This window comes from Neurospora crassa, linkage group I, assembly GCF_000182925.2.
Source record: "Neurospora crassa OR74A linkage group I, whole genome shotgun sequence".
Taxonomy (NCBI): domain Eukaryota; kingdom Fungi; phylum Ascomycota; class Sordariomycetes; order Sordariales; family Sordariaceae; genus Neurospora; species Neurospora crassa.
In genome coordinates this window covers 9,041,159-9,068,637 of record NC_026501.1, presented here as the reverse complement: position 1 = coordinate 9,068,637, position 27,479 = coordinate 9,041,159, and the positions used below count along the sequence as shown (strand labels likewise).

Genomic DNA, 27,479 nt, shown 5'->3' with positions numbered 1-27,479 from the left:
TTCGTGGAGAAAGATGAATACGTATCACATTAAATCCCTCAAACCATCCACCTTACCCATCCCATGCTGTTGACGTCTTCTCTCAACCAGTCAAGTAATGATATGCATATAGTAACATTATGAGAACATTCAACTAAGTAGTGTGATATACTACACTAGTTCCATGACCCGCCCTTCCCGCTATACCCATTGCTCTCCTCCAACTTCTTCTGTCCCTTCTGCGGCTTATTCTGAGCAGCCTCGTGTCTCCTGAGCTCATCCGGCACCTTGGAGATGGACGACTTGGAGATGATCTGCCTCAAGTCATACAACACATCGTTATCCTCCGGACCCAAGAAAGTAATAGCCACACCACTCTTGCCCGCACGACCCGTACGACCGATACGATGCGTGTAGGATTCGATGTTGGTAGCCATGTTGAAGTTGACAACCAGCGAGACGTCGGGCACATCGATACCACGACCCGCCAAGTCGGTGGCTACCAGGATGTCTGTCTGCCCGTTCCGCAGCGACGCCAGCGCCGCCTCACGCTGCTCTTGTGTCTTGGAACCGTGCAGAGTAACCGCCGAGTAGCCCATGCCCTTGATGTCGCGCGCAACCATGTCGCAGTTGCGCTTGATGTTGACAAAGACAATAATGGGCGGCTTGAACTGCCCCGAGTTGAGGATCTCCTGCAGACGCTTCTTGCGCTTGTCTTCGCCGGATACGAACTCGACGCGCTGCTCGACCGTGTCGACGGCTTCGCCTGCGTTACCAATGGTGACGATGGCTGGACGACGTAGGTATTTCTTGGCGATGCGCTCCACGATCGGAGGCATGGTAGCTGTGTACATCATAGTCTGTCTGTATCGATCTTTGCCGTCCACGTACCGGCTCATCAGTTGTGGATTCTCCGCATCGTCTGTATCTGGCTTTTCGTTGGTTACCGGCATGGCATCCAAGATCTTGGTAAGCGGCTCCTCGAAACCTTGGTCAATCATACGATCGGCTTCATCCATGATTGTGTAGCAGCACTGAGAGAAGACGAGCAAACGTCTTTCAAGGCAGTCCACGAGACGACCAGGTGTGGCGACAATAATCTCGGCACCGTTCCGTAGAGCAAACGCCTGCTCTTCGAGCGAGTGACCACCCACAATACTGACGACTGTAAATCCGAGAGGTGTAGCAAACTTCTTGGCCTCGCTCTCAATCTGTTGCACCAGTTCTCTTGTTGGCGCCAGAATCAGGGCATATGGACCGTCGTTCTTGTTGTACTCGGTCAGGGGTGGTAGTTCGGAGATGTAAACCAGCAGAGGCAGCAAGAAAGCTGCAGTTTTACCGGAACCCGTCACGGCCACACCGATCAAGTCGCGTGCTTGAAGGGCAATGGGAATGGCAGCTCTCTGAATCGGCGTCGGCTCGTCGTAACCCACGTTCTTGACAATGTCGAGCAGACGCCTAGGCAGCGTGGACTCTTCCCAACTGCGCATAGGGTTGGGAATGGCACCGCCCTTGGTGGCAATGCCAAAGTTTTCCTTGAAGATACGCCAATCGCGCTCCTTCATGTCCTCCAGCTTCTTCTCGGACCAGTGCTTGCCCAGGTTCTTGCGCTGTTCCATCTCCTTGATCCGTCTGTGTTGTTCCAGGTATTGCCTGGCGCGCTCCTCGCCCGTCTCGGGATCGCCACGACGGATGGCTTCGGCCTTCCGCATCACCATCTCTTCCGTCATCTCGTAACCACCAAGTCGGACCAGAGGCTCTTGACGCTCTGCGTAGATGGGGTCGAAGGGTCGGCTAGTGTCGTCATCGGCATCCCAGTCAAAGTTGAACTTGTTCGCTGCCGTCCTCCTCCTCTTCTTCTTGGCCGAGAATGTGGACTGATTTACTACTGGACCCATGTAGCGGGCGCGCAGCTCTGCCTCGTCGTTCCTCTCCATCTTGGCTCGCTTCTCTTCGTCATCGTTGGGTGCGCCGCGTTTTGCGCCCCGTTGGTTTCTGTCTCGGTTATCTCTGTTGTCGCGATTGTCTCTGTAGTCCCGACCGTTGCTCATGCCGTTGGGTCCCCGGTCATCGTCGTACCGCATCGCCTTGGGTCCGGTTGGGATGTTTCGTTGAGGGTTGTGGTTGTGATGACTCTGGATACCGTCCATGCGGTTGCCGTTATGATTTGTTCCATTTGGTTGAGGCTTGGCTTCTTCCTTGCGCTTGCGTTCCTCTTCTTCCTTTGCCTTTTTCTCGGCTTCTAGCCTCTCTCGTTCCTTTTTGGGGATGAATCTTGGTTTCGCGGCGGCGGCTTCTTCCTCCTTCTTCTTGCGCAGCAGTGCTGCCAGGTCTGGGGGTTCCCGTCTTGATGTCGTGCTCATCGTGGTAGTGTATGGAGTTGGTGATGAATCGAAGGAAGAGACTGGTCGGAGGCGACAGTGTTGACAATAAACGTGTTGATTTCCAAGCAGTGCTGGGTTCCGGAATGGGGTTGTTGTTATGGCGAACTTGGGTGGTTCTGGGGTGCAGCAGCGGTGCAGCACAGTTCTCGACCCGCCCAAAAGTTATGTCACGGTTCAAGGTCGGTGATCCCTGTCGTGCCTGTTCAAGGGTCTCCACATGCCCCGCCTTACGCGGGGGGTTAAAGAGGTCGGGTTAGGGCTCAAAGTGTAACTTCCGGCTGTCGCTATGTACCGTTTCGCGACCTGGAACTTTTTCGCAGTTGGGGTCCCGTCGGCGGCCGATTGATCGCAAAGTTCCCCGTTCCGGTTCGTTCGAGCAATCCGGACCCTGTCACCTACGACAAAAACAAACAAACAAACAACCCCCCCCCCCACCTCGACCGACACAGTACCGCCAGCAGGCCGGTCGATCGACATCTTCACCATGGCGGCCACGGTGAAGCAGCACGTCCAGCTGGCGCTTTCGCTCCCACCGCGGTTGCGCACCTTCTTGGCCCGGTACCCGCCGGCCTCGATCCTGCCCGCCGGCGCCGACCCCGAGACGCACAAGACGCCCTACCAGGAGGAGAGCCCGAACCCGTTCATGCCCACCAAGCACCCAATCACCGGAAAGTGGCACAACCCCAAGTACTCGCTCAGGCGACAGGCCGAGCTCGTCAAGCTGGCCCAGGAACACGGCGTCGAGGAGCTGCTGCCCTTCACCCGCAAGCTCAACGAGGAGAAGCTACGGAAGAGAGTCGAGCTCGGTCTCCGTGTCAAGGGTACCGGTGTTGGAGAGAAGGTCAAGGGTCACAAGCACGAAAGGACACTGGTTGCCAAGTACGTTGTCGATCCTCGGCTGCTGCTGCTGCTGCTGCTGCTGGTTGGGAGGAAGTGGTGGTTTGCTGACGGTGGATTTCGCACACAGGATGGAGAAGAGGAGAGAGGCCATGCTGGCTATGCCCGACCTTATCCGGGAATGGAAAAAGGTAAGGATTGCGCCCAAACTCTTGCGGTTTGCACTCTTGTTAACCATGGGCTTCGCTACAGGTCGGCAAGAGGAACTGGACCAAGTTCCCCAAATAAGCGATCGGTTGTTGTCGCTTGTCGGGAAGATTACAACGAGAGTCACTGCCATGTCCATAGACTGTATCATCACCAACAATGTACAACAAATTTCAAGCCATTTGGAAGGGGATTGCCATCAATGTGGTTCTGTTTCCCGGTTGTTGACTGAACGTCCTCTGGCGTCTTATAAGACGGAGTTCCCCACTGTGGTTGGAGGCCGAGACGAGGTAATGTGTCTAACGGTGCAGTAAAATTTCCCCCCCGAATTTGTTTCTCTGAACAACTCACTTCACGATACCAGGCACACAACTAAGACTCAAACCACCACGTGAGAACCGACACATCACACATCCTCTTTTTTTTGCCTATTCACATTTCCTACTGTATACAGCAACATAACAAGGGCAGCGAGCGCAAAGAGACACGTGATTGCGGGATACAAACTTTTCTCTCGAAAGCTGCTCGACGCAAACCACCAACCTTTCACCACTTACACGTCGATACATTTCAACACCAAACCGGTCTCACAACCATACCATTTTATACCCGGGGCCGCACTACCAAACACCACATTGAACACCAAACCGCAAAACCACCAACACATCCAAGATGTCCCAACCAACCTTCTACGAAATCCTCTCCCTCTCACCCACCACCTCCGACCTCACCCCCGCCTCGATCAAACAAGCCTACCGCCGCGCCCTCCTCACCCACCACCCCGACAAGTCTTCCTCTAACTTCTCCTCCTCTACCTCCAACAGCCACTCCAACAGCCACCCCAAAGGACATCACCCCCCAAAAACACGCTACACAATCGACCAAATCTCCCTCGCATACACCACCCTCTCCTCCCCCACTCTACGGACCCAATACGACGCCGCCCTTCGCTCTTCTTCATCTTCTTCTTCTTCTTGCTTCACTACTACTAGGAAAGAAGAAGACGACGACTTCCAAACAGGCATCGACACCATCGACCTAGACGACATGGTTTTCGTACCACACGAGACCTCGTCCTCCGCTGGTATTAGTCGTAATGAAAAAGACACATGGTACCGCCCCTGCCGGTGCGGCAACGAGCGGGGCTTCGCCCTAACGGAAGAAGACCTGGAAGAGAATGCCGACTTGGGGGAGGTGTTGGTTCAGTGCGCGGATTGTACGATTTGGTTGCGGGTTTGTTATGTGGTTGCTGAGGATGATGAGGAGGAGGAGGAGGAGAAGGAGGAGAATGGGGATGGGGATGGGTATGAGGAAGAGAAGAGGAAGAGGTAGTGGGGAGGCATCATCATCATGGCTATTAGGAAGACTTGCTGTGGGTATATAAGTGGTCAATCGGGAACAGAAGAAGGAGGTGAGTGGGCTGGATCGGATCAATGGGATCAACGAAAAGTAGAGGGGTTGTGGTGGTGGTGATCTTGAGGGAGACGGCCATCTGTGAGTGATGGGTCAGAATCTGGCAGGAATATGTTGCTATGGTCACTCAGAAAAATACCCGGGTACCAGGACGACTTTCGGAATCACTAGCTTAGTTTGAGGAAGGTGGAGGCATAAACGAAAATCACTTGGTAGGTATATTAGCCTGAAAACATTGTGTCGCAATGTTGTTTTGAGTCGGCAATGAAATGCCTGAACTAATCTTCTCCCCTACATGTAGAATATTCCTACCTATGCCTGTTACTCATCGGGCCTGGTTCTTGACTGGCACGCCCAGCGATGCTGTGGGAAGCTAAAAGTGTCTGCTCGAGATCTTGCTCGAAAAAAGGGGGTAGATTTTGGGTTTGTGTTGTGGTCACGACTGCCCAGCGTACTAGTCTAAAAGACAAGACGATACCGAGACAAAAAAAGGAAAACCTCCAAGGTGCTCTGCTCTGCCACCTTCTAATCCTCTTTCATATTGGGGGAATCGTCCACTTATTCTTGAATTGCTGTGTTGTGTATCTGCGTAAAACATGCAAAAGTATTTGGGGGATCTCCATTCCGACACTCCAAAGACACCATTTCCACCGTGGACTTGCCAAGATTTCTGCCAGGGAATTATCACATCATGAGACTAAAAAGGAAACGTATCCGCCACCTCTTTACTCGGCCTTGGGCTCCTCCGCCGCAGGGGCGTCAGCCTTGGGCTCTTCGGGGGCAGCCTCACCCTGAGCGGCGGGCGCCTCGGCCTCGGAAGAGGTCCAGAGAGTCTGTGGGAAAAAAAAAGAGTCAGCGCCGTTCAACCGAATCCAACCTCCTCGAGTGTACTCACAAGGTTGTCGCGGAGGAGCTGCATGATGAGAGTGGAGTCCTTGTAGCTCTCCTCACTCAATGTGTCGAGCTCGGCAATAGCGTCATCGAAGGCCTGCTTGGCGAGGTGGCAAGCCTGGTCAGGAGCGTTGAGAATCTCGTAGTAGAAGACGGAGAAGTTGAGGGCAAGGCCGAGGCGGATGGGGTGAGTGGGAGGAAGCTCGGTCTGGGCAACGTCGGTAGCGTTCTTGTAGGCGTCGAGCGACTTGTCGGCGGAGTCCTTGCGCTTGTCACCAACGGCGAACTCGGCGAGGTAACGGTGGTAGTCACCCTTCCTGTTACGGGGGTTAGAGAGCGGCAAGGTAAGCGACTCGGGGCGTTGTACGCTTACATCTTGTGGTAGAAGACCTTGGACTCGCCAGTGGTGGCGGAAGGAATGAGGTGCTGGTCAAGAACGGAGAGGATGTCCTCGCAGATCTTGGCAAGCTCGCTCTCAATCTTCTGGCGGTACTCCTTGATGAGGCTGACCTGGGTAGAGTTGCCCTTGGACTCCTCCTTCTGCTCGATAGAGGTGACGATTCTCCACGAGGCACGGCGGGCACCGATGACGTTCTTGTAGGCGACGGAAAGGAGGTTGCGCTCCTCAACGGTGAGATCACGGTCCTCAGAAGCGACGATCTTCATGTTCTCGACCATCTCTGCACGGCGGAACTTATCAGTCTATGTCGGTCGGCATCGGGCATTGATTGATTTAACGTACCCTCGTAGCGCTCGGCCTGCTCGGCGAGCTTGGCAAGGTAAACAGCATCCTCGTGGCCCATTTTGGCGGTGTTGTGAAGTTCTGAGATGTCGTGTGTTAGCGGGTGAAATTATCAGGCGTGGTGGTGTGATAAAGGGGCGGGCCAATGTGAGGACGCGGGTGACCGAAATGGCGGGGTAGATATCAACGCGGGACAGCGAAAAGGAGGTGTAAGGCACAACAGCAATGCGCGCTGCGACGAAAGAAGCCCTTGGTTGCCGACCGACACGGTGAAGCCAAAGTAAAAGTCGCTTTGTGTTTTGATGTTGTGAGTCCCGCGGTGTGTCGATCGAATGTCGAAGTAGACTTGCCGCCAACGGTAGGTAGGGGGTATGCGCGCAGCAGGCTGGGCAGCACACCTCCTGAACGGCCGTCTTTGAAGCGGCTCCCGTCAAGTCAAAGCTCGGATGCGATGAGTGCTGCGGCCGCCGTCCATGGCGACAAAGATATGGCGTTGTCGCATCGCGATGACGACAGCGGGCGGTGGACGAGAGGAGCAGCGGGTAGCGGAAGTGCGTGTGCAGCTGATGATGATGATGATGATGATGATGATGCCCATGGCCGACGGTGCAGGGAGAGGGAGGAAGCGGAGAGGCAGTGTGTCTGTCTGTCTACAAGAAGCCATGATGGTACATACCTGGTTAGATATTAGAGTAGACGGTAAGGCGGTTGGTTGTAGATTCGCAAAGGCGACAATCAGCAGAGGCTTTGGTGGTGAAGAAGTGGATTTCGCTTGGTCGTTGGGGAAAAAGAAGCAGGAAATGGACAGGCAGAGTGGTTTTGGGAATGCAGAGTTGGAAATGAGGGAAGGGGGTGCATTAAGGCGGGCAGGGAAGGGGAGAGTGAGTGCGACCTGACACTGGAGGGGAGTGAGTGGAAGTGAGAGGAACCCGCCGGGGCGAGCGAGGCTTGCACGGCCACGCCTCCGCCTGTTTTGGGTTCTGATCGGTGCTAGTACCTATGGGGGCGGCGGCCTGCCTGCACTCGCTCCCCCCTCTGCTTCACCCACTGCGGCCTATGATGGTAGTGTACGGGCCTCTAGTGTAGAGGTACTGCGTAGAGGTACTGCGTAGAGGTAGGGACAGGAGTGAATGGGGAACTGAAGGGAAGTACCACCAACACGTGACACCATCTGGGCTCCCGTCTGCTGCCTTTGAGGTTGGGGACGGGATTCCCTTTGGATTGCAGCTTCACTTTGGCCGGGCAACCTACACCAGAGGTAGTACCTCCAGACCTAGAGGTACGTCACGTCACTGGGCTGGCACTCACGTAGGTTCAGTCCAGTTACTACCTCTATCACAAAGGTAGAGGTATAATCGCAGACGGGCCCGGACCAGGTGATGGCTCTCGTCGCTTCCATTCCATCAGCATCTCTACACTACCTACCTACCTTCCAATACTGTGTACCTCTGTGCAGGTGCTTGCACTCACTCCCAAGCCTGATACTCCCACACAAAGTACATACGAGCCCAGCCAGCCCAGCCCGCTCCCTGTTTGTCCACCAACCCAGACAGCAGCTGGGCAGCCCTGCCGGATAGGTGTGCCACGCAGCGAACGACGGCGGAATCATAAAATAGGTAGGCCGAAAGGAGACACCACGTTGCTTCTTGAATGAAAAACTCTGATAGTGATAACCCTCTGTCGTGGCAGTCACAAACACCACCATCAGCCCCTTCCTCCTGGTGGTGTTATTCAACAGCCCTATTTTCATCCCGCCAACCTGGAATCATACACGCAACGGATGGATGCCATGATTGAAGCGATTGGACCTTGGTTGCCGCTCCCTACCTAGATTCCGTTGTTCCATGAATTCCTATCCATCCGTCTCTATGGCATAAAGTGCCCGGCATATCTGGATCATGCGCTTAGTTCTCTCCACGGCTACAAGTCTCTATGTACTGCTGTAAACAAACCAATCGCTCGGATTCCACCTGGTGTCCAGCCCCTATGTCCTTAAACAAGACCCTGTCTCGCCTGGCCAAACGGGATCGGTCTCACGGTCTACAACTCTTGCTTTGGCATCATCTCTACAATTTCAAGAGATCTTTCTGCTCACACCCATCACGCTGAAGCCATCTAGAGACCATTCGGGTCTCGCCCTACATGTTGTCGCCCTCCAGATGTAACCGTTCCTATAGCATCAGCTGAGCTTCATCCCTCTCGCCGTGAGGTCGCTGTCCAGACCTCGATGGACAGGGATGGGCCCGCATTTATGATTGAGAGGATGGAGTCCACCCAGGGTCCCTTGTCTGACCTTGCTCAATCGCAAGGCCCTTCACGAATGCCAGGAACACGATGATCTCCGGCTCCATGGAGTTTGGCAAAATCCATGCCGTGGTAGTTGGTACAATACTATGATGCAAGAAGGCTGGAGGGGCAAGCCGCCCATAGAGACACTCTGAATGAATGATATAGAATTCGGGCTGGAACGGCTGGAGGGTTCAATGGGACTCCAAGTTGGGTTTGGGTTGTGCAAACCCACAGAGCCGCCCGCTTGCGCCAACCAAGATCTCACTGCCGAGTGTGTTCACAGCAGGTGGTGGCGTTCAGGTTGCAAAGTTGCCCTGCTTCTTGCGTGCTTGCAATCAAAGTCACAACATCACTGAATGAGACAAGTTGAATCAGGGGAGTTGTTGCCCTGGGCCGTTTGTTGACAAAACTAGGTACTTGGTCTAAGACACACGACGGAGTTTCGTTTGTGGTTGTCTTTCACTCCAGGGCATTGATTGACTCCAGATCATGATTGCTTTCGGACCCCCTCTCAGCCCCTGATGCGTCATTCGTTACCTCCCAGCAAGACAGCTGAAAGTGGGAAGAGGGGTGAGCTAGGTTTGGCGGGGCAGTGGGGTTGAGCGTGCCATGGAAGCTTGCGCAAAGAACACTGTCGAGTGTCGTCGCAACAAACTGCTGCCTCAGGCGAGAACTAGGTTTGTCTGATCCAACCCGATTGCGGTAAAGCTGCCAACTGTCAGCGACTGCCACAGCCGAGCCGTCAGCGGACAGGCGGAGCAAGTCGGCGCCAGAAGCCACGAGCCTTGAGCCTTGTCCCGGTATGGAAGGTAAGGTACGTACAAACCCCCAACCCGCGACGACATTCGCTGGAGAACAGAACCGAGCTTCGACGTCCCTGCGGACCCGAGAAGCTCCATCCCCGTCCCCGAACTCCAGTCTCCAGTTTTCGTCAGGTCATCCCAAGCAAGTGTACACTACGCAATTGGATCACCATCGCCTACACAACGTAATCGCATTGACAACTAACTCGACGATTCAATAGAAAAAGGTAGCTTACACCAACTTCCGCGACTGTCCAACTGTTGTAACACATCTTCTCCCATACATACACTCAACTCTTTTTAATCAAATCACCCATCAAATCTGTCTTCTGGCACGCCAACCTAAGAAAAGAGACCCCATCCGCTAAAGCTTAACCCACGTCACTCTAGTCCAACCAAACCACCAAACCAACCATCAAGATGCTCCGCACCACCGTCTCCAAGCTCGCTCGCCCTACCGTTTCCAGGGCGTTTGCGACCACCTCCCGCGCTCTCGCCGGTGAGACTGGTGCTCCCCCAAAGACCGGCGGCCCAGGGTGAGTTTTTGTTCCGCCGCGTTCCTCGCACGCGCACGTGGATACGCGGCGACTCCAACTAGTTCAAACCCGCTGACATCATACCCTCCCATTCCAGTGACGCTTTCCAGCGCCGCGAGAAGGCCAACGAGGATTTCGCTATCCGCCAGCGCGAGAAGGAGAAGCTCCTCGAGCTCAAGAAGAAGCTCGCCGAGCAGCAGAAGCACCTCAAGACTCTTTCTGATCACATGTAAGAACGACCCATCAGCCAGCCAACAGCCACCACCGGCGCATAGTCGCCACAAACACACCAGGCCGGGCGCGCATCATATGGGCCGTAGTCAGCTACGCACACCATCATCAGAGGAAGCCGGGCCTCGATTCTCCTTCACAAATAAAAGAAAGTTCTAAAAACAAGGCAGTTACTAACATTCGAGAAACAGTGACGAGATCACCAGGGAGCAGGGCGGCGAGCGCAACTAAACGAACAACAAGCAACAATAACAACCCATAAACATATTTTTTTTTCTTCTTCCTCTGCTTATTATCATTCCCTCTCGCGACGTCCCATCGCTACACACGCCACTACGCCTACGCAGTATGAATGCAATGAAATGAGAAGGGGCCAAGGATTTGGGGGGGTTAAGAAAGGATGGGACTTGGGCTACGGGGACGGACGGCGCGCCGAGGATGAGTGTCATCTTACACATATCTCAAACTTACCCCTTGTAGCAATATAGCGAGCAAAGCCATGATCGATGATCACAAAATCACGACCGGGGGACCTATGGACCTCACAAGTTGCATCAATGGGACGAACAAGTGTCTAAAGCAAAACCGTGACAGAACCGAGCTTATGAGAAAGTCCAAAACGAGTCGAACAGTTCCTGTGCTGCAGTAGGGGCGATATTGGGTTCATCGGCTTGCCCTTGAACCAGAATCTCATAATGCGGCTGAAGAGTAATGAAGTTATCAGGAAAGCAAGCCAGCCTACGTAGTTCCGTAACTAATTTTTTTTTTCAAAACCTAGTTACTTTGATCCAGACTCAAGACTCTTCATTATCTTAATGCCACTTACATGGAACATGAAAAAGAAAGCAGACGGGACGGTACTTTACTGAAGTATTAACAACTTCAAGTCCGTCTTATAAGAAATTTCACTGATACCCACCGACGTTCTGAGTCACAACAATGATGCTCTACGTCTCGGTTTTCAAAATGAAACTCCTGGCAGTCGGTACCTATATGTACAGTTCGGCAGTCCGATATGTATGATATTCACTCGACATCATATGAAGACAATATATCGAAAAAAACAGACACATGAACTCCCTTCCAGATGTAATGAACCCCTTTTTGGACTGTGGCCATTACCTTGAACCCATCTTGTTTATTGATTTTTGCTTCCACAACCTAGAATAAGTGGCCTAGCCCAGCCTAGCATAGCATAGCCTTTTTTCTTGTCTCCTAACCCATCCCAAAGCCAGACAGACAGACAGATCTCAGCTACGTAAATTAACATCATCGATCCCCCCCCATCCACAGCCACGATACATATACAAGACGTTTCAAATCATACCATGATGGTCTTTCACAGACTAACAAAACAAACCAACAAACCAACAAACCAACAAACTAGGGTAGGTAGGGTACTCAAAACTGAACACACACACACACACACAGACAAGTTCGCCGCCATCCGATTCTTCAGCCTCTTTCTCTTTCTCTTTCACTCATACTTCACTTTACTTTAGCTTCCTACAATACAGCATCATCAAAGCCCATTTATTTCCCTTCCCTTCCCTTCCCTTTCCCTTCACCTGTTCACACCACCGGCCCTGTACGAGCGGTAAAAGCTCTGAGCGGCATCCGACTCGTTGACGCCTTGGTGGGCACCCATGCCGCTGGTAGCCTTTTGGGCAGCGGCCACCTTGGCTTGGAGGTCGGCGGCGTTTTGGTCGATCCACTGAAGCTGGTGAAGGTGACCGTTGAGGACACGGACGATTTGGCTGAGCTGTTGTGTTTTGTTTATCGTGTGCGTTAGTGATTGGATAAAATAAGGGAAAAATGGAGAAAAAGGAGAGAAAAAGGAGGAGAAAAAAAAGGGAGAGAGAAAAACATACCGGATCATCAGGCTTGCTCCCCTTGCTCAACGTGCCCGTCATATCATTTATCTCCTTGATCATCTTGGCCAAATCCTTGCCCATCTCATCCAGCCTATCCGTCAGCTTCTCGGCAAGCTTATACGTCCTCTCGCGCTCCTGATCGGGGCCCAAGCCGTCGCCAACACCGCCAGCAGCCTTTGACTCGCCGCCGGATCCAAGCTGCTGCTTCTTGAACAACTCCTCCAGCTGTGCCTCGTACTGGTCCAGCCACGCGGTCAGCTCGTCCTGCTGCGACTCGACGCCCGAGAGCTGGCGCTCGATCTCGTTGCTGGCCTTTTCGGCCTCGTACGTGCTGGTGTACAGCTTCTGGATCTTCTCGCCGTTTTCGACCAGGAGGCGGTCCCATTCGGCCACCTTGGCGGCTTGCGACTTGAATTCCTTCTGGTACTTGGAGAGATCGGTGGCCCAGCGGGTGATGATTTCATCCATGGTCTTGTTCTTCAACCGCGGGAGAGTAGAAGTGGGGCCGGTGGTCGTGGAGGCGAGGTTGCCGGTGGTGCTGGTGGTGCCGGCGGCAGTAGTGGTGTTGTTGGTGGTGGTTTTGGAGGTGGTGGTGTCCGCAGGCTTGGCTCCTCCTCCAAAGAGACTGCTGGTGGTTCCAGCAGTGGCGGTGGTGCTCCCACCGGCAGTGGTGGTGGCCGCTGTGGTAGTGGCGGGCTTGGTGGTGGCCGCACCGAAGAGGCCGCTAGTTGTGGTCGAAGACGAAGGAGCAGGCGCCGTGGTTGTGGTCGTCGAAGGCGTAGTCGATCCAAACAAGCCTCCTGATGCTGGGGCAGTAGAGGTAGTGGTAGCATCCTTGTTGGCGCCGAACAGACTGCCGGAAGCAGCAGTGGTGGTAGAGGTGGCAGGAGCTGAGGTAGCAGGAGTGGCGCCGAACAGACCACCCGTAGCTGGCTTTGCGGCTTCGGCCGGCTTGCTTGTGTTGGCACCAAAGAGGCCGGAAGTTGCTGGTGCTGTGGTGGTCGTGGTCGATGTCGTAGCCGGGGTTGTCGAGGCTCCGCCAAACAGGCTGCCACCGCTGGTCGCAGGCTTCGCGCCAAAGAGAGTAGATCCGGAAGTGGCTGTCGTCGCGGGAGTTGTGCTGGACGCAGGCTCGGCTGGCTTGGCGCCAAAGAGACCAGAAGTGGTGCCAGAGGTGGTGGTCTCGGCTGGCTTCGCTCCGAACAGAGATGGTGTTGTTCCCGAGGTGGGGGCAGGGGTTGTGGTCGGGGTACTCGAGGCTCCTCCTCCTCCAAAGAGGTTGCCAGAGGCAGGCTGGGTAGCACCAAAGAGAGAGGGCGCGGCCTTGGAAGCGTCAGCAGCAGGTGGTGCACCGGCTGGGGTAGTCGATCCTAGTCCAAACGAGGTCTTAGCCGGCGTCGTCTGAGAGTTGGCGCCAGCTCCGAAGAGACCACCGGTAGCCGGAGTAGTAGAAGCATTGTTTCCAAACAGACCTCCCGAAGGAGCTCCTGTTGCGGGTGTGGTGCTGGCCCCGCCACCAAACAAGTTCGAGCCACCAGCGGCGGGGGTTGTCGATGTGTTGGCAGTGGTGTTTCCAAACAAGCCTGCGCCAGGCGTCGTGCTGCCTCCTCCGGCAGTGTTGGAAGCAGAGCCGAAAAGCGAAGGTGTAGTCGAGGTGGTATTGGCTCCGAATAGTCCTCCAGGTTTCGAGGCATCTGTAGGCTTAGCGCCAAACAAGCTACCGGCTGGCTGTGTCGAGCTCGCTGCTGGGGTGCCGAAGGAGGAGGCTCCGAAGAGACCACCGGATGTAGCAGTTGTTGCTGGTTGGCCCGAGGCCGCGCTGGAGCTTGGTGTACCGAAGAATGACATGATTGCGATTATGTGAGGCTGACGATATGATGTCGAGGTTTCGGGGTTGGTTGGTTGGATGGATGGATGAGGCGTTGGTGGTTGGGTAGTCGTCGTCAACCAAAATCTAGAAAGTCAACAACAGCGTCCCACTTCCCAAGGCTGTTGCGGTTACCTCAACAACAACAGGGAGCGCGCGGAAACCCAAGCAACGATTCGTTGAAATGCGAAGAGGAAGATCGGCGCGATCTCGGTTTTGAGTAAGTGATGCAATGGTCCAGCCGTGGTTATCGGATCGCGAGTTTTGGACGTCGGTTCGGAATCCGTTTGGTGGAGTGGACGTGGACGTCGTTTGGGCGTGGATTGGAGAAAGCAAAGAAAGTGTGGCAGCGTCACTCAGTCTCTCGGTCTCTGTTTGTCAAGGTTCCGTCCGTCGCGACAGGCCTTTCCACTTTTTTGGAGGTGCTGCAGCGCGCCTGGGCTTTTCCCCTTCTGGGGACCCGGACGCGCACTCAACAAGGCCAAGCATTTCCCGCTTATTGGAGCACTCCAGTCACCACTGCAACGAGTCAGCCCCAGGTGAAGTGGTCAGCCTCACCTCACCTACCCCGTCTAACATTTTACTAGCAAGTGCCAAGCGTGCACGGCCAATCAATATGTGGCTTGACGGCAGTTCGACAACTGACGGAGAACTTGAGCAATGACGGGGCGGGCCTCATAAACTGAAGCGAAGTGCTGACTTTCCACTTGCCGTGATGCTCTTCTGCATTCTGACTGGACCGTCTGGTTGCAGCACATTACGCAGCGAGTTACCATACAGTTTCCGGACACGGCGGTACCTTAGTACCATACCGTACCGTACCGTACCGCACCGTCCCAGGGTAGCCGAGCAAGAAGCAGGAGCCCCGTTCAGTCGTCTCGGAAAGCTTGGGGTGGTGGTTACCCCATGTTCTAGATTAGGCCATCGTGAGCCCATCCTCTAGACTAACTCTAGGCCATCCGGAAGCTGTTCCTTTCTCTCGTCTCTCTCCACACACATTGCTGTCCATCGTCTGGACATTGGGATGCCACAAGTCAGCCGCAACGTCTGTGTGCATACCCAATCTTGATTCAGTTCACTTTGACCTCAGGCCATCTGCTGCGTGCAATTGACCTATCTCCTGCAGAGTATAAGAGTCGGCTTACTCCCGTCTTGTTATAGGACACTCCAGTCCTGTCCCTCACAGCAGTAAACATACTGTAGCACCCCACACCAACTACATCACTCCTCAGTCCTCACCTTGGCCCCCCGATCCCCGATCCCGATCCTCCCATATCCATATCCATATCCATATACATATACATACACCTATCTTGCTTCCTACCTACCATATACATTTCTGCGCTTCCTTCAGCACTCACCATAGTCGGAAATCCTCTTGTTCTTTGATCGTATAGACCGCCGCGACTACGCTTCGAGATCACAATGGCTTCGCGCAGGAACAGTCTGTCGCCTCCCGAGAGGCAGGGGACCATGGACCCGGGCGCTCATGAGCTACCTGGTAGGTTACAGCTGATGGGGAACTTGGGAGACCTCTGGACAAAGTCGGCACATGGATATCCAACTAACCATTCATTCTACGCGACAACAGGCTCCGACACCGAAGATCACTACTCCGATGCCATCTCTTCTCCCAAAGCTCCCTCCTCGCCCATCCCGCGAACAAGAGTCGAGAGAGTAGACGACAAGCCGGCGTATGGAGAGGTCCCGGGGACCAAGGCGTATTCTATGAGGGAAGGGGACGCGAAGCCGGATGAATTTGCCATTATCCCAGACCCAGACACCAAGCTCTCGACCGAGGAGCATGACCAGCGCCGGCCGTCCACTCCAGGCGGGCGCCCCATTCCCATGACCGTAGTGGAGGAGACGCCAGATAGCACTGGTGCCGTCACCCACCATGAGATCGAAGCGAGGCACAGGGTTGACAGTCCTCCCGACGTGCTTGTCAAGGCGGATGGGCAAAAGGTCGAGCATGAGAAGGGTGGTGACAATGGTACGGATGCGTAGCACTTCTTTCTAGCCACACACACACGCGCGCGCACACACACACACTTTCACAAGCACATGCCTGTTTGTTTGTTTTTTTTTGAGCCAGCAAATTATACAAGATCTCCTTTGTATTGACTTTACGTTTTCCTGCGTAGATACACCAATACCACCTGCATTAAAGAGTCCCGCCTCGATCCATTCTAGAGACTCGTCATCTGATCTAGACCAGCCATCCCCTGACTCGCCCTCATTGGGGCCCAGTCTTCTAGAAAAGGAGGAGGCAAAAGATGACGCGCACGACAATGTCGTACGAGACAACGCCAAGACCGCCGACGACGAAGACGCCGATGAAGATGAATCCAAGAAGGAGGAGGAGAATGTAGAGGTCAAGACTGAGCAGGCTCAAGATGGAGAGGTGGAGGACGAGAAGCACGAGGAGGAACAGTCAAAAGACCGCGACACCGAAGAAGCATTGAAAGGAGACGAGTTCGAGGATGCCAGCGAAGAGCTTGAGACGCAAGATACAAAGGAAGAAGACACAGAGGACCACTTCGACGAGGCAGAACCCAGTCAAGAGAACGAGAAGAAGGTCGAGCCAGAAGAGGACAAGAAGGACGATGTCAGCTTTGACCAGAAAGAGGAGAAGCCTGTTGAAAAAGATGGGTTCGACAACGACGACGACGACGGATTTGCTGAAGCAGGGGATAAAGCCCCCGACGATGACGGGTTTGGTGATGACGACTTTGGGGACGACTTTGCTGAGCCAGCTCCGGCTGGCGCCGATGACTTTGGGGATGACTTTGACGACTTTGAGGAGGGAGCCGAGGCCAACAACGATGCTGACTTTGGCGACTTTGACGATGCCGGCTTTGACGACGATGACTTCCAAGAAGCCGAAGGGTTCTCAGCTCCAGCACCTGCTCCTCAGCCGCAACCACAACAACCGCAGTCCTCATTATCCTTCGTAAGTCCCCAACCCAGTTACTCCCTCTACGTCCAACACACACTAACATATCCCCTAGCAAATACCCGACTTCACCCACCTTTCCGCGTCCGAGATCCTCTCCCTCACTTCCCCTTACCTCAACGCTCTCTTCCCTCCCTCCCCCGACACCGACGGCGACGACTCCTCCTCCTCCCCCATCCCCACCCTCAATGTCTCCAACGGCATCACCGACCCCATCTTCCAACACCCCCGCTCCGCCTCCCTCTGGTCACAGCTCGTCGCCCCTCCCCCACTCCAACCCCCCGACTGGATCCGCTCCCGCATCCGTCGTCTCTTCCTCGTCTCCCTCGGCGTCCCCGTCGACCTAGACGAGATCCTCCCCGCTTCCAAACAAAAGAAACTCGTCTTGCCTTCGTTAGGCGACCCCGACGCAGCAGACGACGAACGCACAGGTCGTTCGCGACGCGCTAGCTCTGCCGCCGCTGCCTTCCGCAACAACCAAAACAGCCAAAACCTTACCACTACTTCGACTTCGAATTCAAGCCGCAACCCATCCAAGCAACCACCCGTCAACAAAACCGTCGCCGCCGCCGCAGGATCAAACACAGAAGGAAGCGCCAACCGCTCTTCCAGTTCCGCTAGGAAGGGACCACCGCCCGAACCGGTATTCGACCTAGTGGCTGCCAAGCAGCTGTGCGAGACGACGGATGAGGCGCTTTCGGGGATGACGGACAAGGAACTCAAAGAGCATGTTCAAAAATTGGAGGCGATGCAAGGGGTGGCGTCCGAGGTGTTGGTGTATTGGCAGCAGAGGACGGATGAGAAGATTGGTGATCGGGAGGCGTTTGAAGGGGTGATTGAGAATCTGGTGAAGCATGCAAGGAAGGTTAGGAAGTAAGTAAGTAAGTACGTGAGTACATAAGTCGGGGTGGGGGAGGTGGGTGTGATTGGGTATATATATATGTGAGAGTGTGGGTGGTTGGTTTGGTTGGGGATCAGGGAATGGAGGGGGGAAAGGAAAAGGATGATGATTATATTCTATTCTTCTATTCGATGTACAGGAGGTGATTACTTTGATAGACTGAGACTTGTTATAATATCAGGTGTTGTAATTAGCGAAGGACAAGAAGGTTTTTTTCGGGTGTGGTTCAGTTTCAAAAGGGGGAGGGAATTGTGATAGGTATGATAGACTATCAGGTCTAGAAAGAGAAAAATGAATAGAGTTACGTACGGATACATACTCGACTGTGTCCCATGAAGAGTATTGTTAGGTATATTCTTGGACTCTTTCCATCTATCCGAGCCATTACCATAGCCTAGTATAATGGTAAGATGGTCATTACGTCGAAGACTCATGGCGGAATCAATGTATTTATCTTCTCTACTTCACTCTTTCAAGTTTACTCTTATCATCACCACTGGCTAATAAACTCAATCCAAGTACGTCGGACCTTGACAAAATCAACGTAATGGCATCTTCTCTACCTCTACCACTACTTGGTAAACCCAAAGTACGTCGGTACCAAACATAACTTTTTGTACAAAAACTCCTAATGGTCCGATAATGCGCTTCTCTTCACGAGTTCCTCTTTTCACAACATTCCTCGCTCATCTTCTTCAACGAATCGTATGACCAGTCTTTCTACTGTCCTCGGCCCCAAGTTGGATAAAAATAAGACCATGTACAAATTTCACAAGGCTAGTTTTTAGAAACACAGGTCCCGGTTTCCCCACGCTACGCCGTTTCCTTCCGTGTCCGCGCCCAAGTTTCCATTCTTTGATCATCCTCCAACGACTTTTTGGATATTCATCATTAGAGCAACCAAAAATTAACAACCTTTTAATTTTCCTCCTAATCAAGCGATGTATAAACTTTGGATATTTTCTGGTCGCTCGCTTAAGAGGTAGAAGGCTCGAGGGTGACACCGCTGTTTTTTTTGTTAGTGGTTATTCAGTGGTGATAAGTTATGGGGTAAAGAAATAGAAAAGAAAAAAACTTACGCAGCAATGGTAGCCCAACCGATAAGACGCCAGTGCTTCTCGATACGTCTGGAAAGGGCAACCTTCTCGCCGATGCTCGTGCAGGCAGGGGAGGTGAGGATGAGCTTGGCGGCATCCTTCTTAATGGCGGAGACCTTGGCACCGGTGGAGGTGGAACCAATGTTGACCATGATGACTTCGTTCTTGGCAAGCTTGTCGACCTTGGCCTGCTTGCCGTCGGCGGTGCGGACACCGAGAAGGCGGCGGAGGAGGTAGAAGTTAACTTCGATCTCGGAGTAGATTTCGGGGAGGCGGCCCTTGAGACCGAGGACGAAACCGACCAGACGATCGGCACGGCAAAGGGTAGGATCGATGCGGGTACCAACACCAATGAGACCACCGGGCACGGCGTACTTGAGGTCGTTGGCCTCGGAGTTGAGGGAGACAATCCTGCTGAAGATGGGAGTGCACTTGAGGTCGCCCTTCTCGTCACGGGTGACGATACCGGGACGGATCTCAATCTCGTCGCCGAGCTTGAGGACACCGTGGAGAATGGAACCACCGGCAACACCACCCTTGAGCTCGTCGATCTCGGCACCGGGCTTGTTGACGTCGAAGGAACGAATGACAATCATCTGGGGGTCCATGGAGAAATCCCTGGGAGGAACGGGGATGGTGTTGACGATGGCATCGTTGATGGCGTCAATGTTGAACTTGAGCTGGGCCGAGATGGGGATGATGGGCGACTTTCCGGCAACGGTACCACGGATGAACTTGAGGATGGACTCGTAGTGCTGCTTGGCGGCCTCCTCGCGCATGAGATCGACCTTGTTCTGGAGGATGATGATCTTGTCGAGCTTCATGATCTCGATGGCGGCCAAATGTTCGGAGGTCTGGGGCTGAGGGCAGGATTCGTTTCCGGCAATCAGGAGGAGAGCGGCGTCCATGACGGCGGCACCTGAAAGCATAGTGCTCATGAGAATATCGTGACCAGGGCAGTCGACGAAGCTGGGAGGAGGAGACACATGGTCAGTCATTCATTGGCGCAAATGATGTTATGTTAAACAACTTACGAGACATGGCGCAACAGACGGTAGGTGCCCTCGCAACCCTCGCGCTCGCAAGGGGGATCAACCTCCTTCTCGGACTTGTAACTCCTGTAGCATGTCGGGCGAGGGCATGCTGGGTTGTCGCACTTGTAGATCTTTGCGTTGGCGTAACCGAGCTTGATTGTGATGTTGCGGATGAGCTCGTTCTTGAAACGGACCGTCTGGACGCCCGAGATGGCTTTTACTACTGTCGACTTGCCGTGGGCGACGTGGCCGATGGTGCCGATGTTGATGGTGGCCTGTCGCGCAATGATCTCGGGGGTGAGGGGGCTGAGGGTCTTGACGTCGAGGTCCTTGGGATCGGTCTGGGGAGGAAGGGGAGGTCTCTGGACGACGGGGGCGGGGGCCTTCTTGAGGGCCGACTTGCGCGGCTTGGCCTCGACCTCGTTGTCGGACTCGTGCTGGTCGACGTGAGACTCGTTGTCGGAGCCCGAGTCGGACTCGACGATGTCGTTGCCAAACTTGTCGCCGTTGGTAGCCATGATTGTGGATGTGGGTGGATGGAGGTGAGGTGTGGAGGTGAGTTAGGTTGGGTCGTCAAGTCGATGGATGGATGTGTCGCGGGGCAGTAATTTTTTCGCTTTCGGTGAAGCAACCCCTCTTGCTGTGTACTGTGTAGTGGGTGGTGTATGCCTGGTAGTTGCTGTGTACTTTTCTAGACCCTGCTCCTTGGTGTGGGTATGTATGTGGGTGTCCTACTGTCTCCGCAACGGGACTCGCGATATTTGTGATAGCGGACGTTGTTGGTGGACGGTAGAGGTAGTAAAACTGGACCTGCCAAAATAGTGGGGTTACAGCGAAGGTTGGAGGAAGGCTGAGAAGAAAAACTGCCTGCCTGGTGGATGACTCTGACGATATTTGACTTGTATTTGGCTTGTGCTAGGTCGGTATTTTCCTGTGCTGCCGCTGCCAGCTGCGACCAACAAGGCGAGAGCCTCACACATTCCGCTCTGCGAACCTGCCCTGCGTGCGCCCAACCCTTCCCGCCTTTGCCGCTGCCCCACTAAGCACGGTTTTCGGTTTAGCCCGACCGTCGCCTGCCCCACAAGGGCCGATAAGAGCGCGATAAGGACCAAGTAAGTGTAGTGCTAAAGTCCAGAGCTCAGTCACGGTTCAGCTTCAACATCATTGAGGTGACTTTTGGAACCTCTCTCCTATCAAGAGTTCGCCATCTACACTTTTATCCAACCCTCTGTCCCGTCTGTGTCGGCAGAAACTTACTCACAGCGTACACGGTAACTCAACGCTGAGAATTATATCAACTGAACGTTGAGAACGGGTACATTGTATCGATCGGCGAGTTGAATCCGGTTTCTTTCTTTGAGAACAATCGTTACTCTGCAACGGCCTCTCCCATTGACACCGGCATCCTTCGACGTACATACAAACGTTTCCGGGTCGATAAGCTGATCCATCATCAACAACGCCGAGTCTGCTTGTCGTCGTCAACTCTGAGGAGCACCCACGATGCTGGTCATGGCCACAGTCTCAACTCTATGAAGCTTGGTTAAGGGCGTCATCAAAGTCGTACCTGCTGCCAATGCCTGACTGTGGAGCGAAAAGGTAGGACACGAGGTGTCTTCTCCTGGATTCGACCCTTTCCCGTCAAGTTATTCGATATCTTCACGAAAGGTGAGGCTCATCGCTCTTGGGATAATAAGGGTTCAACTAGGGCTCAGTCTCGGGATAATAGCGCTGTGAAGAGTTGAGCCAAGTGGCCCGAATGTTGTCCTCCGTGATCTTGGACTGAGGCAGGGAGTAACTGCAACAGCTGTGCAAGCGTTACAGGATCATGTTATGTTTTGAGTGTATTTTGCTGGGAATATGCTCGATATACATCAAAACTACATCGGCCACCAACACGCTTCTCTCCCGGCCCCCAAAACACGCCCAAGCCCTTGTTTCACATCCAACCCAGATGCTTGTTGGATCGGAATCGGGAAGATTCCGGGGCCAAGACCTGTTCAACAGCGCGTACAACCGTCTCTGATGGTTCGAGAAGCAGTCTAGTAGGATTCAAGCCACAACCGATTCACAGCAATGACTATTGGAGCGGGGAGAAGACTCAGCCGGTTACACGAGACATATCCGCTTGACCGCTGAATGGCCGTCAGTCACGTCCATAACCATGCTGGGAGCTTGATCATCGCTGGGTTGGGGTCAAGAAAAATAGCACGGGAGTGTCTATTCAAGTTCATTCGGGCTGAGACTGGGCAAACGGACCAAACGATGAATTCACAACTGGCATGGCCGAGCCACTCCTATTAATACCTTGTCAGTTCTTCTTAAGAGGCGCACTGCTGAGGATTTGTCTTCTGCAATGAGCTTGGTAATCATCGTTTCACGACATGATGTGGCCAGCACTACCTACGGCACCACTCCCCAAAATGGGAATTCTTGCTGAGCTCGGATTTTTCTTGTCAAGTCATCGAACCGCATCAATGGTGCCATGGGCGATGACTTGCAGCAGCCGAACAGCGTGCTTCCACCGAGCCACCGAGCCACCGAGCCACCGAGATGACCGAGAGAGCGGGTAGGAATATAACGCAGAACTGGCTGTCCATTATGGTTTTGATGGCGATATCACAACGGTGGTACTGAAGCCTTAGTACACAACCTCCGTCTCGGCGGGCTAAAAATACTAAACCGGTGGCAACACCCCCAAGTTGATGTGCTAAATACTGGCACTTCCATGATACTCTGTGCTTACGAACACCCGATGGAGGGCGGGCAATATCTGTGTGCTGACAAGTGCAGCACAAGGTAACCTCGCTTCCAGGTGTAGATACGATTTTTCGTCAGAGTTGAGGACGGCATATAAGTTGCCAAGCTATCTATGGGCGGAAACTCGTAAGCTGAGATGTCCGAGTTGGATAACATATTGGCTGTCAAATGCAAGTCCAGAACAAGGACATCACTGTCGCGGACTTGTGACCACGGCTCTGATATTCAAGGTATTGATCTTTGCGAGTCCAGAACATACACCCAAACACCACCAGCCTTGTATCGTCTTTCCTGAATCAAGCTCGTTGCATAGTCCGTCTTACACTCACTCAGCAGCACTGCATCCGTCCTAGCGGTGTACATGTCTTGGTACCATGCCATGTTGTCCGCTGTGTTACGGAACACCGACGTCGTTGTTCGTCGCTGTTCCAGAGGGACCCCGCTCCCAAATAGAGAAAAGCGTGAAGAACACAGAATAGCTGGAAAGTCGGGAAGCAGAGACCACACGTGTGATGGTGTGACATTGACAAGTCTGAAGAAGCCGCCGGGTTGCTGAAATCCCCGCCTTCACCAGCCCTTGGCTTTCACATTAATGAACATGGTCAACTGACGATGCTGGTCGGCAAGTATAAAAGATTACTGTGTCCCCGGCGCGTGATTCCCGCGCGTTCCCGCGAAGTCATGGTCAAACATCACACTCAGAATCGTGAATTTGGCCCTTTCTGGGTCAGCGCCCGATATTAGATTGGGGGACCATGATTTGCGCAAAAAATGGAGTGTGAACAGCGTGGAGCGAGCGAGTCGCTAGTCGCGGAGAAGAGAGCGTAGAGGAGGTTTGTGTGGTACCGCTTGCCGCCCAGCAATGCATGGTTGGCAGCTCTATCACAGGATTGTGCCAACTGATTGGCTACACATGTGAAAAGCCAAAACAAACAGCCAATTAGAGGACTCGGAACACTCCAGGGTAGGCAGTTGGATGGCAGGGGACCAGCGGAGATGTACGGCAGGGGTTCTTGTGAAAAAGGCCCGCCCTCCAAGACTTCCTCAGCAACGACAACGACGACGACGACCGCTTGCCGCCCAACCACGGGCCGCCGTCTCCTAGTGCTGCTCTGAGCTTCACGCTGTCGATGATCTTGGCGGTACATCTGGACGATGTCGTTGGCCTGCCTCTTCCTGGTCGAGTCCGGTAAAAGTGCTCCCCCATCCGCCAGCCGCCCCCAGCCAATGGATTCGTGTTACCCAACCTTGCCTGTCCGAACCAGTGATATTTTCTCCTGTGACCAGGAAGGCAGAACACAAGAGAGAGCATGAAGGGCTCTGGTGTTGGGGGCGAGAAGACATGAGGAGAGAAGGAGGACTCATCATGAGCAGTCGATTGCTATTCGAGTTATCTGAGCACATTTCCGTCTTCTTGGCCATGTGTGCACACGCAGGGCCATCTACATGTTGGTGTTGACGCCGCGGGATCGTCCATGCCGTCAACAGGCTGTTGTTATTCCCCTGGTCCGTTGCTACTATATCGAGAAGAAGAAAGGTTGCAACCCCACTTCCGGTCTTACATCTTTTCTTACGGCGTTCGAGTCTTATGTGTAGACCATTTCTGCTTCTAGACTTGAATTTCTCTTCTTTCCCCGTTTCTCTCAAAGCAACACCACAGGAATCTGCAGCATCTCCAACATTCAGGAGACACAGGGAACAAAAAAAAAACGGCCTGCCACTGCCCGATCACAGTTCCTCGCTTACCGACGTACATCTGCGGCCTCCCTCTTGAGCCACGAGCGAAAAAGCAGCTAGAGGTAACCACGAAGCCAGTCCGGTGCCCACTCCTGACTCCCAGTGGGCGTCTATTTTCGACATCAGTCGCTCGACCTTATTGGCGACACTAGCCTGTCGTCCTATCAGCTTCCGTGTCTCGGGTCCGACTACACCACCCCTGTGCAAAGTATGCTTCCCTATTGCTTCCCTCCGAGGAACCACTTGCTGATCGTCTCATGCAGAGAGGCAAGACTCGCGCAACCACCCATACCCATCCACCACCAGGATACCAAATCAAGGTGTACCAGGTAGTGGCAGCGGCTATTCAAAACCACCTTCACCCCAACGGCAGCGTCTCGCTTTCCATCCTCTCCTCTACTTCGGTAGCTGGGCTCTCTCATATCTGTGTCTCCTTTTCATTATACTCTATTTCCTTTTGCTTCACTCCTGCAAAGTGTGTGCCGTCATCATCTCACAGTTTGAGGCTGTGTACCCTTTGCTAGTTTGATATCGACATCGGGAACTGGCTTCTTCGAGTTATTTCTTCATACAGTAAAGCCAACTAAAACATATACACATCTACAATCGTCGACATGGCCTTTAACGACGAGAAGAAGCGGCCAGCCGCTCTCAACCTGACGCCTCAACGAACAATGTCGGCCGGCTCAGTCTCTTCTAACAACTCATCATCCACATCCTCATCACTGGCCAAGCCTCCAAGAACACCACGATTTGCCGAAGCCACCTCAGTACACTCGCCTGTCGATGGACGAACACTACCCTTTTCTGACCAGTCGGAGGTTGCGCATGCTCAGCCTGGAGATGTTGGTTTTGGTTATATCGGGAATGGAGGAAACAGGGAATCAGTCGCCATGCCAATGACACCAAGGTCGCCCCTCAAGAGTGCGATGAAGGTTCCGGGAACACCAGGTCGGACTCTGGCCAATCCTCTCAGCCCGACATTCAGGGAAGAGGAGGAGCTGGAGGTAAAGGAAAAGTTGACGGAGAAGGAGCAGGCCAGGGATTTGGTGAGTTTTTGCATTCAACCTGCGAGCAAGCTCTGGGATACTAACATGGGTACAGAAAATCAAAACCCGGGTACGCATGGCCAAGTTCGCTCTCCGCGGTGTCAACTTCAGCTGCAGTCTCATCATTCTCTCCATGCTTTCGGCCTCGTTTTCCATCTTCAACGCTACCCGACATCTTCCGGCCATGAACGGCCTTCCCGCGTGGGCCGCTGGCACCAACCCTTGGCCTCAATACGTCGTTCTCGCCTGCTCCTGCGTCTCGCTGCTCATCTGCATCGGTGTCTTCATTGGTTACTGCCGTGGGGGTCATCAAAGGGCGGAGAAGGTTGGCGTGTACTACACGCTCTTTGCTGTGGGCTGGTTCATTTTCAGCATGATCATGTGGGCGGTAGCTGCCGGCATCTTCCAATTCACCAAGAACAACAGCAAGAACCAAGACATGTGGGGTTGGTCCTGCGTTGAGAACCACCGCGCGGAGCTCTTCAAGGACAAGGTCGACTACGCGCTTGTGTGCCGTCTTCAGGTAAGCTCTTTCGCTCCCCTCACTTTGTATCACGGCAACACCCGGAATGTCTTACTGACAACAAACTTTTTTTCTCGTGGAACAGAACTGGGGTCTTATCTGCATGATTATCGAAATCATTATCGAGATCATCAGTATCACGCTCTACAGCATCGTCTTCTACCGCTACTGGTCCAAGCGCAAGCTGCTCAAGTCTATGAACATGCGCGACAAGGCCCGGTCCGACCTCTACCTCGCCCAGCTGCGCGTGCAATCGGCGCCCAACACGCCCGGCTTCGGCCCCAAGTCACCCACCTTTTCGCAATACGCCCTTTCCCCCCGCTTCCCGCCCTCGCAGTACCAATCCTTTGACGACGTCGAGAAGGGTTACGGTCCCGGTCCTACCCAGCAGCAGCAGCAGCAGCAGCAGCCAACCACCCCCGGCGGCCAGCGTCTCATCATCCCTCAGCAGTCCTCCTTCAGCTCGCCCAAGATCGACACGGGTTTCAAGCTGCAGGCTCCTCCCTCAAAGGCCAACCCTGCCACGCCCGTCACGCCCAAGGGCGGGTTCATGACGCCTTCGTCTTCCAACGCGGTCTCGCCTGTGGATCCCATGCCCCAAATCAACCTGCCTCAGCCTCCCCCGCCGGCGGTGGTGCAGATTGCGCACGCGCCGATGGCGGATGGCGAGCAGCAGTATGAGGCGGTACCGATCCCCGGCGCTTATGCCGGTCAGGCGATCAAGAACCCGCCGCCGCCGCCTATGCAGACGAGGTTTGCTTAGGTGGTGGTCACCGGGTTCGGATGACAGTAGCAGTGGCAGTGGCTGTGGGTGTGGGTGTCAATAAGCAAGGCGATGAAAGTATATATATCCCCCTTTTTTTTTTCTACTTCTAAAGCAATCTTCTTTTTCCCTTTGTTCATAGTTTTTACTTTGTTCGTTTCAAATTGGATATACCAAAGGCGTTGGCGGGATCACAACTTTTGATTTTGTGGAATAGCGATGGGAAGCTAGGATGGAAGGATGGATGGAATGACGGAAGAAAAATTGACCAGAGCAGACGGAGAGTGTGTATAATATGAGCGGGAACTCGAGTTACGTGAAAGATGAAGATGAAGATGGATGGACGGATAAGATGACAGAAGGTCAAGTTACCTTTTTCTTTTCTGAGACAGATCAGACAGGAAAAGAACAAGAGAATAGAATTCTCTCTCTGTGTGTGTGTGAATTGAATCAAACAAACAAGTTCGTCTGACATCAAAGAGTTTCACTTGAACATGGTGGTATGCATAGCCAAGTGGTTGATTGGTCTTGTCTGTTGTTGAGAATGAAAGAAAGAAAAAGTACTCCCGTGTCTTGAACATCGTGATACTCGCAACCGAACTTGGG

At 53.6% G+C, this 27,479-nt stretch overlaps 9 protein-coding genes across 10 annotated transcripts; 5 read left to right on the top strand and 4 right to left on the bottom strand.

Moving 5' to 3' along the window:
- Window positions 1-9: 9 nt before the first annotated feature.
- Window positions 10-2,474, bottom strand: NCU02803 (pre-mRNA-splicing ATP-dependent RNA helicase prp-28). The gene has a single exon (XM_959366.2). It carries the CDS (start codon window positions 2,340-2,342, stop codon window positions 156-158), a length of 2,187 nt encoding a protein of 728 aa, XP_964459.1. The 5' UTR covers window positions 2,343-2,474; the 3' UTR covers window positions 10-155.
- Window positions 2,475-2,655: 181 nt separating this feature from the next.
- On the top strand, window positions 2,656-3,661 carry NCU02804 (mitochondrial 60S ribosomal protein L25). The gene is made up of 3 exons (XM_959367.2): window positions 2,656-3,242; window positions 3,331-3,391; window positions 3,453-3,661. Exons 1-3 carry the CDS (start codon window positions 2,848-2,850, stop codon window positions 3,486-3,488), a joined length of 492 nt encoding a protein of 163 aa, XP_964460.1. The 5' UTR covers window positions 2,656-2,847; the 3' UTR covers window positions 3,489-3,661.
- Window positions 3,662-3,753: 92 nt separating this feature from the next.
- NCU02805 (diphthamide biosynthesis protein 4) lies at window positions 3,754-5,029 on the top strand. The gene has a single exon (XM_959368.2). It carries the CDS (start codon window positions 4,080-4,082, stop codon window positions 4,737-4,739), a length of 660 nt encoding a protein of 219 aa, XP_964461.1. The 5' UTR covers window positions 3,754-4,079; the 3' UTR covers window positions 4,740-5,029.
- A 19-nt stretch (window positions 5,030-5,048) lies between these two features.
- On the bottom strand, window positions 5,049-7,542 carry nfh-2 (Neurospora fourteen-three-three homolog-2). The gene is made up of 5 exons (XM_959369.3): window positions 7,130-7,542; window positions 6,454-6,534; window positions 6,085-6,391; window positions 5,716-6,028; window positions 5,049-5,653 (listed from the first exon to the last, which is right to left on the bottom strand). Exons 2-5 carry the CDS (start codon window positions 6,512-6,514, stop codon window positions 5,546-5,548), a joined length of 789 nt encoding a protein of 262 aa, XP_964462.1. The 5' UTR covers window positions 6,515-6,534; window positions 7,130-7,542; the 3' UTR covers window positions 5,049-5,545.
- Window positions 7,543-9,580: 2,038 nt separating this feature from the next.
- Window positions 9,581-10,936, top strand: NCU02807. Of its 2 annotated transcripts, XM_011394735.1 has the most exons (4): window positions 9,581-9,772; window positions 9,936-10,081; window positions 10,179-10,310; window positions 10,504-10,936. In XM_011394735.1, exons 2-4 carry the CDS (start codon window positions 9,966-9,968, stop codon window positions 10,541-10,543), a joined length of 288 nt encoding a protein of 95 aa, XP_011393037.1. In that variant the 5' UTR covers window positions 9,581-9,772; window positions 9,936-9,965; the 3' UTR covers window positions 10,544-10,936. The 2 variants fall into 2 exon arrangements, with proteins under 2 accessions (XP_011393037.1, XP_011393036.1); XM_011394734.1 differs by having other exon boundaries at window positions 9,744-10,081; window positions 10,504-10,870.
- A 590-nt stretch (window positions 10,937-11,526) lies between these two features.
- NCU02808 (hypothetical protein) lies at window positions 11,527-14,641 on the bottom strand. The gene is made up of 2 exons (XM_959371.2): window positions 12,184-14,641; window positions 11,527-12,074 (listed from the first exon to the last, which is right to left on the bottom strand). The coding sequence occupies exons 1-2, from the start codon at window positions 14,032-14,034 to the stop codon at window positions 11,877-11,879; spliced, it is 2,049 nt and encodes a 682-aa protein (XP_964464.1). The 5' UTR covers window positions 14,035-14,641; the 3' UTR covers window positions 11,527-11,876.
- A 426-nt stretch (window positions 14,642-15,067) lies between these two features.
- Window positions 15,068-18,119, top strand: NCU02809 (hypothetical protein). Its single transcript, XM_959372.3, has 4 exons — window positions 15,068-15,554; window positions 15,645-16,046; window positions 16,198-17,006; window positions 17,065-18,119. Exons 1-4 carry the CDS (start codon window positions 15,479-15,481, stop codon window positions 17,884-17,886), a joined length of 2,109 nt encoding a protein of 702 aa, XP_964465.3. The 5' UTR covers window positions 15,068-15,478; the 3' UTR covers window positions 17,887-18,119.
- A 306-nt stretch (window positions 18,120-18,425) lies between these two features.
- NCU02810 (eukaryotic translation initiation factor 2 gamma subunit) lies at window positions 18,426-20,973 on the bottom strand. Its single transcript, XM_959373.3, has 3 exons — window positions 20,042-20,973; window positions 18,990-19,976; window positions 18,426-18,916 (listed from the first exon to the last, which is right to left on the bottom strand). Exons 1-3 carry the CDS (start codon window positions 20,557-20,559, stop codon window positions 18,886-18,888), a joined length of 1,536 nt encoding a protein of 511 aa, XP_964466.3. The 5' UTR covers window positions 20,560-20,973; the 3' UTR covers window positions 18,426-18,885.
- A 2,781-nt stretch (window positions 20,974-23,754) lies between these two features.
- On the top strand, window positions 23,755-27,435 carry ham-8 (hyphal anastamosis-8). The gene is made up of 4 exons (XM_959374.3): window positions 23,755-24,746; window positions 24,802-25,587; window positions 25,643-26,110; window positions 26,196-27,435. Exons 2-4 carry the CDS (start codon window positions 25,153-25,155, stop codon window positions 26,871-26,873), a joined length of 1,581 nt encoding a protein of 526 aa, XP_964467.1. The 5' UTR covers window positions 23,755-24,746; window positions 24,802-25,152; the 3' UTR covers window positions 26,874-27,435.
- Window positions 27,436-27,479: the final 44 nt, after the last annotated feature.

Bases quoted from the DNA above. Each gene is read 5' to 3' on its own strand.
- ham-8 (XM_959374.3), top strand. From the start codon at position 25,153: ATGGCCTTTAACGACGAGAAGAAGCGGCCAGCCGCTCTCAACCTGACG. The intron at 25,588-25,642 runs GTGAGTTTTTGC...ACATGGGTACAG, and splicing joins AGGAGCAGGCCAGGGATTTG to AAAATCAAAACCCGGGTACG. The intron at 26,111-26,195 runs GTAAGCTCTTTC...CTCGTGGAACAG, and splicing joins CGCTTGTGTGCCGTCTTCAG to AACTGGGGTCTTATCTGCAT.
- NCU02803 (XM_959366.2), bottom strand. From the start codon at position 2,342: ATGAGCACGACATCAAGACGGGAACCCCCAGACCTGGCAGCACTGCTG.
- NCU02808 (XM_959371.2), bottom strand. From the start codon at position 14,034: ATGTCATTCTTCGGTACACCAAGCTCCAGCGCGGCCTCGGGCCAACCA. The intron at 12,075-12,183 runs GTATGTTTTTCT...AAAACACAACAG, and splicing joins GGAGCAAGCCTGATGATCCG to CTCAGCCAAATCGTCCGTGT.
- NCU02809 (XM_959372.3), top strand. From the start codon at position 15,479: ATGGCTTCGCGCAGGAACAGTCTGTCGCCTCCCGAGAGGCAGGGGACC. The intron at 16,047-16,197 runs GTACGGATGCGT...TTTCCTGCGTAG, and splicing joins TGAGAAGGGTGGTGACAATG to ATACACCAATACCACCTGCA. The intron at 17,007-17,064 runs GTAAGTCCCCAA...CATATCCCCTAG, and splicing joins CGCAGTCCTCATTATCCTTC to CAAATACCCGACTTCACCCA.
- NCU02807 (XM_011394735.1), top strand. From the start codon at position 9,966: ATGCTCCGCACCACCGTCTCCAAGCTCGCTCGCCCTACCGTTTCCAGG. The intron at 10,082-10,178 runs GTGAGTTTTTGT...CTCCCATTCCAG, and splicing joins CCAAAGACCGGCGGCCCAGG to TGACGCTTTCCAGCGCCGCG. The intron at 10,311-10,503 runs GTAAGAACGACC...TTCGAGAAACAG, and splicing joins AAGACTCTTTCTGATCACAT to TGACGAGATCACCAGGGAGC.
- NCU02810 (XM_959373.3), bottom strand. From the start codon at position 20,559: ATGGCTACCAACGGCGACAAGTTTGGCAACGACATCGTCGAGTCCGAC. The intron at 19,977-20,041 runs GTAAGTTGTTTA...TCCTCCTCCCAG, and splicing joins CGTCTGTTGCGCCATGTCTC to CTTCGTCGACTGCCCTGGTC. The intron at 18,917-18,989 runs GTAAGTTTTTTT...CAAAAAAAACAG, and splicing joins GGTTGGGCTACCATTGCTGC to CGGTGTCACCCTCGAGCCTT.
- NCU02805 (XM_959368.2), top strand. From the start codon at position 4,080: ATGTCCCAACCAACCTTCTACGAAATCCTCTCCCTCTCACCCACCACC.
- NCU02804 (XM_959367.2), top strand. From the start codon at position 2,848: ATGGCGGCCACGGTGAAGCAGCACGTCCAGCTGGCGCTTTCGCTCCCA. The intron at 3,243-3,330 runs GTACGTTGTCGA...TTTCGCACACAG, and splicing joins GAAAGGACACTGGTTGCCAA to GATGGAGAAGAGGAGAGAGG. The intron at 3,392-3,452 runs GTAAGGATTGCG...GCTTCGCTACAG, and splicing joins TTATCCGGGAATGGAAAAAG to GTCGGCAAGAGGAACTGGAC.
- nfh-2 (XM_959369.3), bottom strand. From the start codon at position 6,514: ATGGGCCACGAGGATGCTGTTTACCTTGCCAAGCTCGCCGAGCAGGCC. The intron at 6,392-6,453 runs GTACGTTAAATC...TCCGCCGTGCAG, and splicing joins GCAGGCCGAGCGCTACGAGG to AGATGGTCGAGAACATGAAG. The intron at 5,654-5,715 runs GTGAGTACACTC...TTTTTCCCACAG, and splicing joins AGCTCCTCCGCGACAACCTT to ACTCTCTGGACCTCTTCCGA.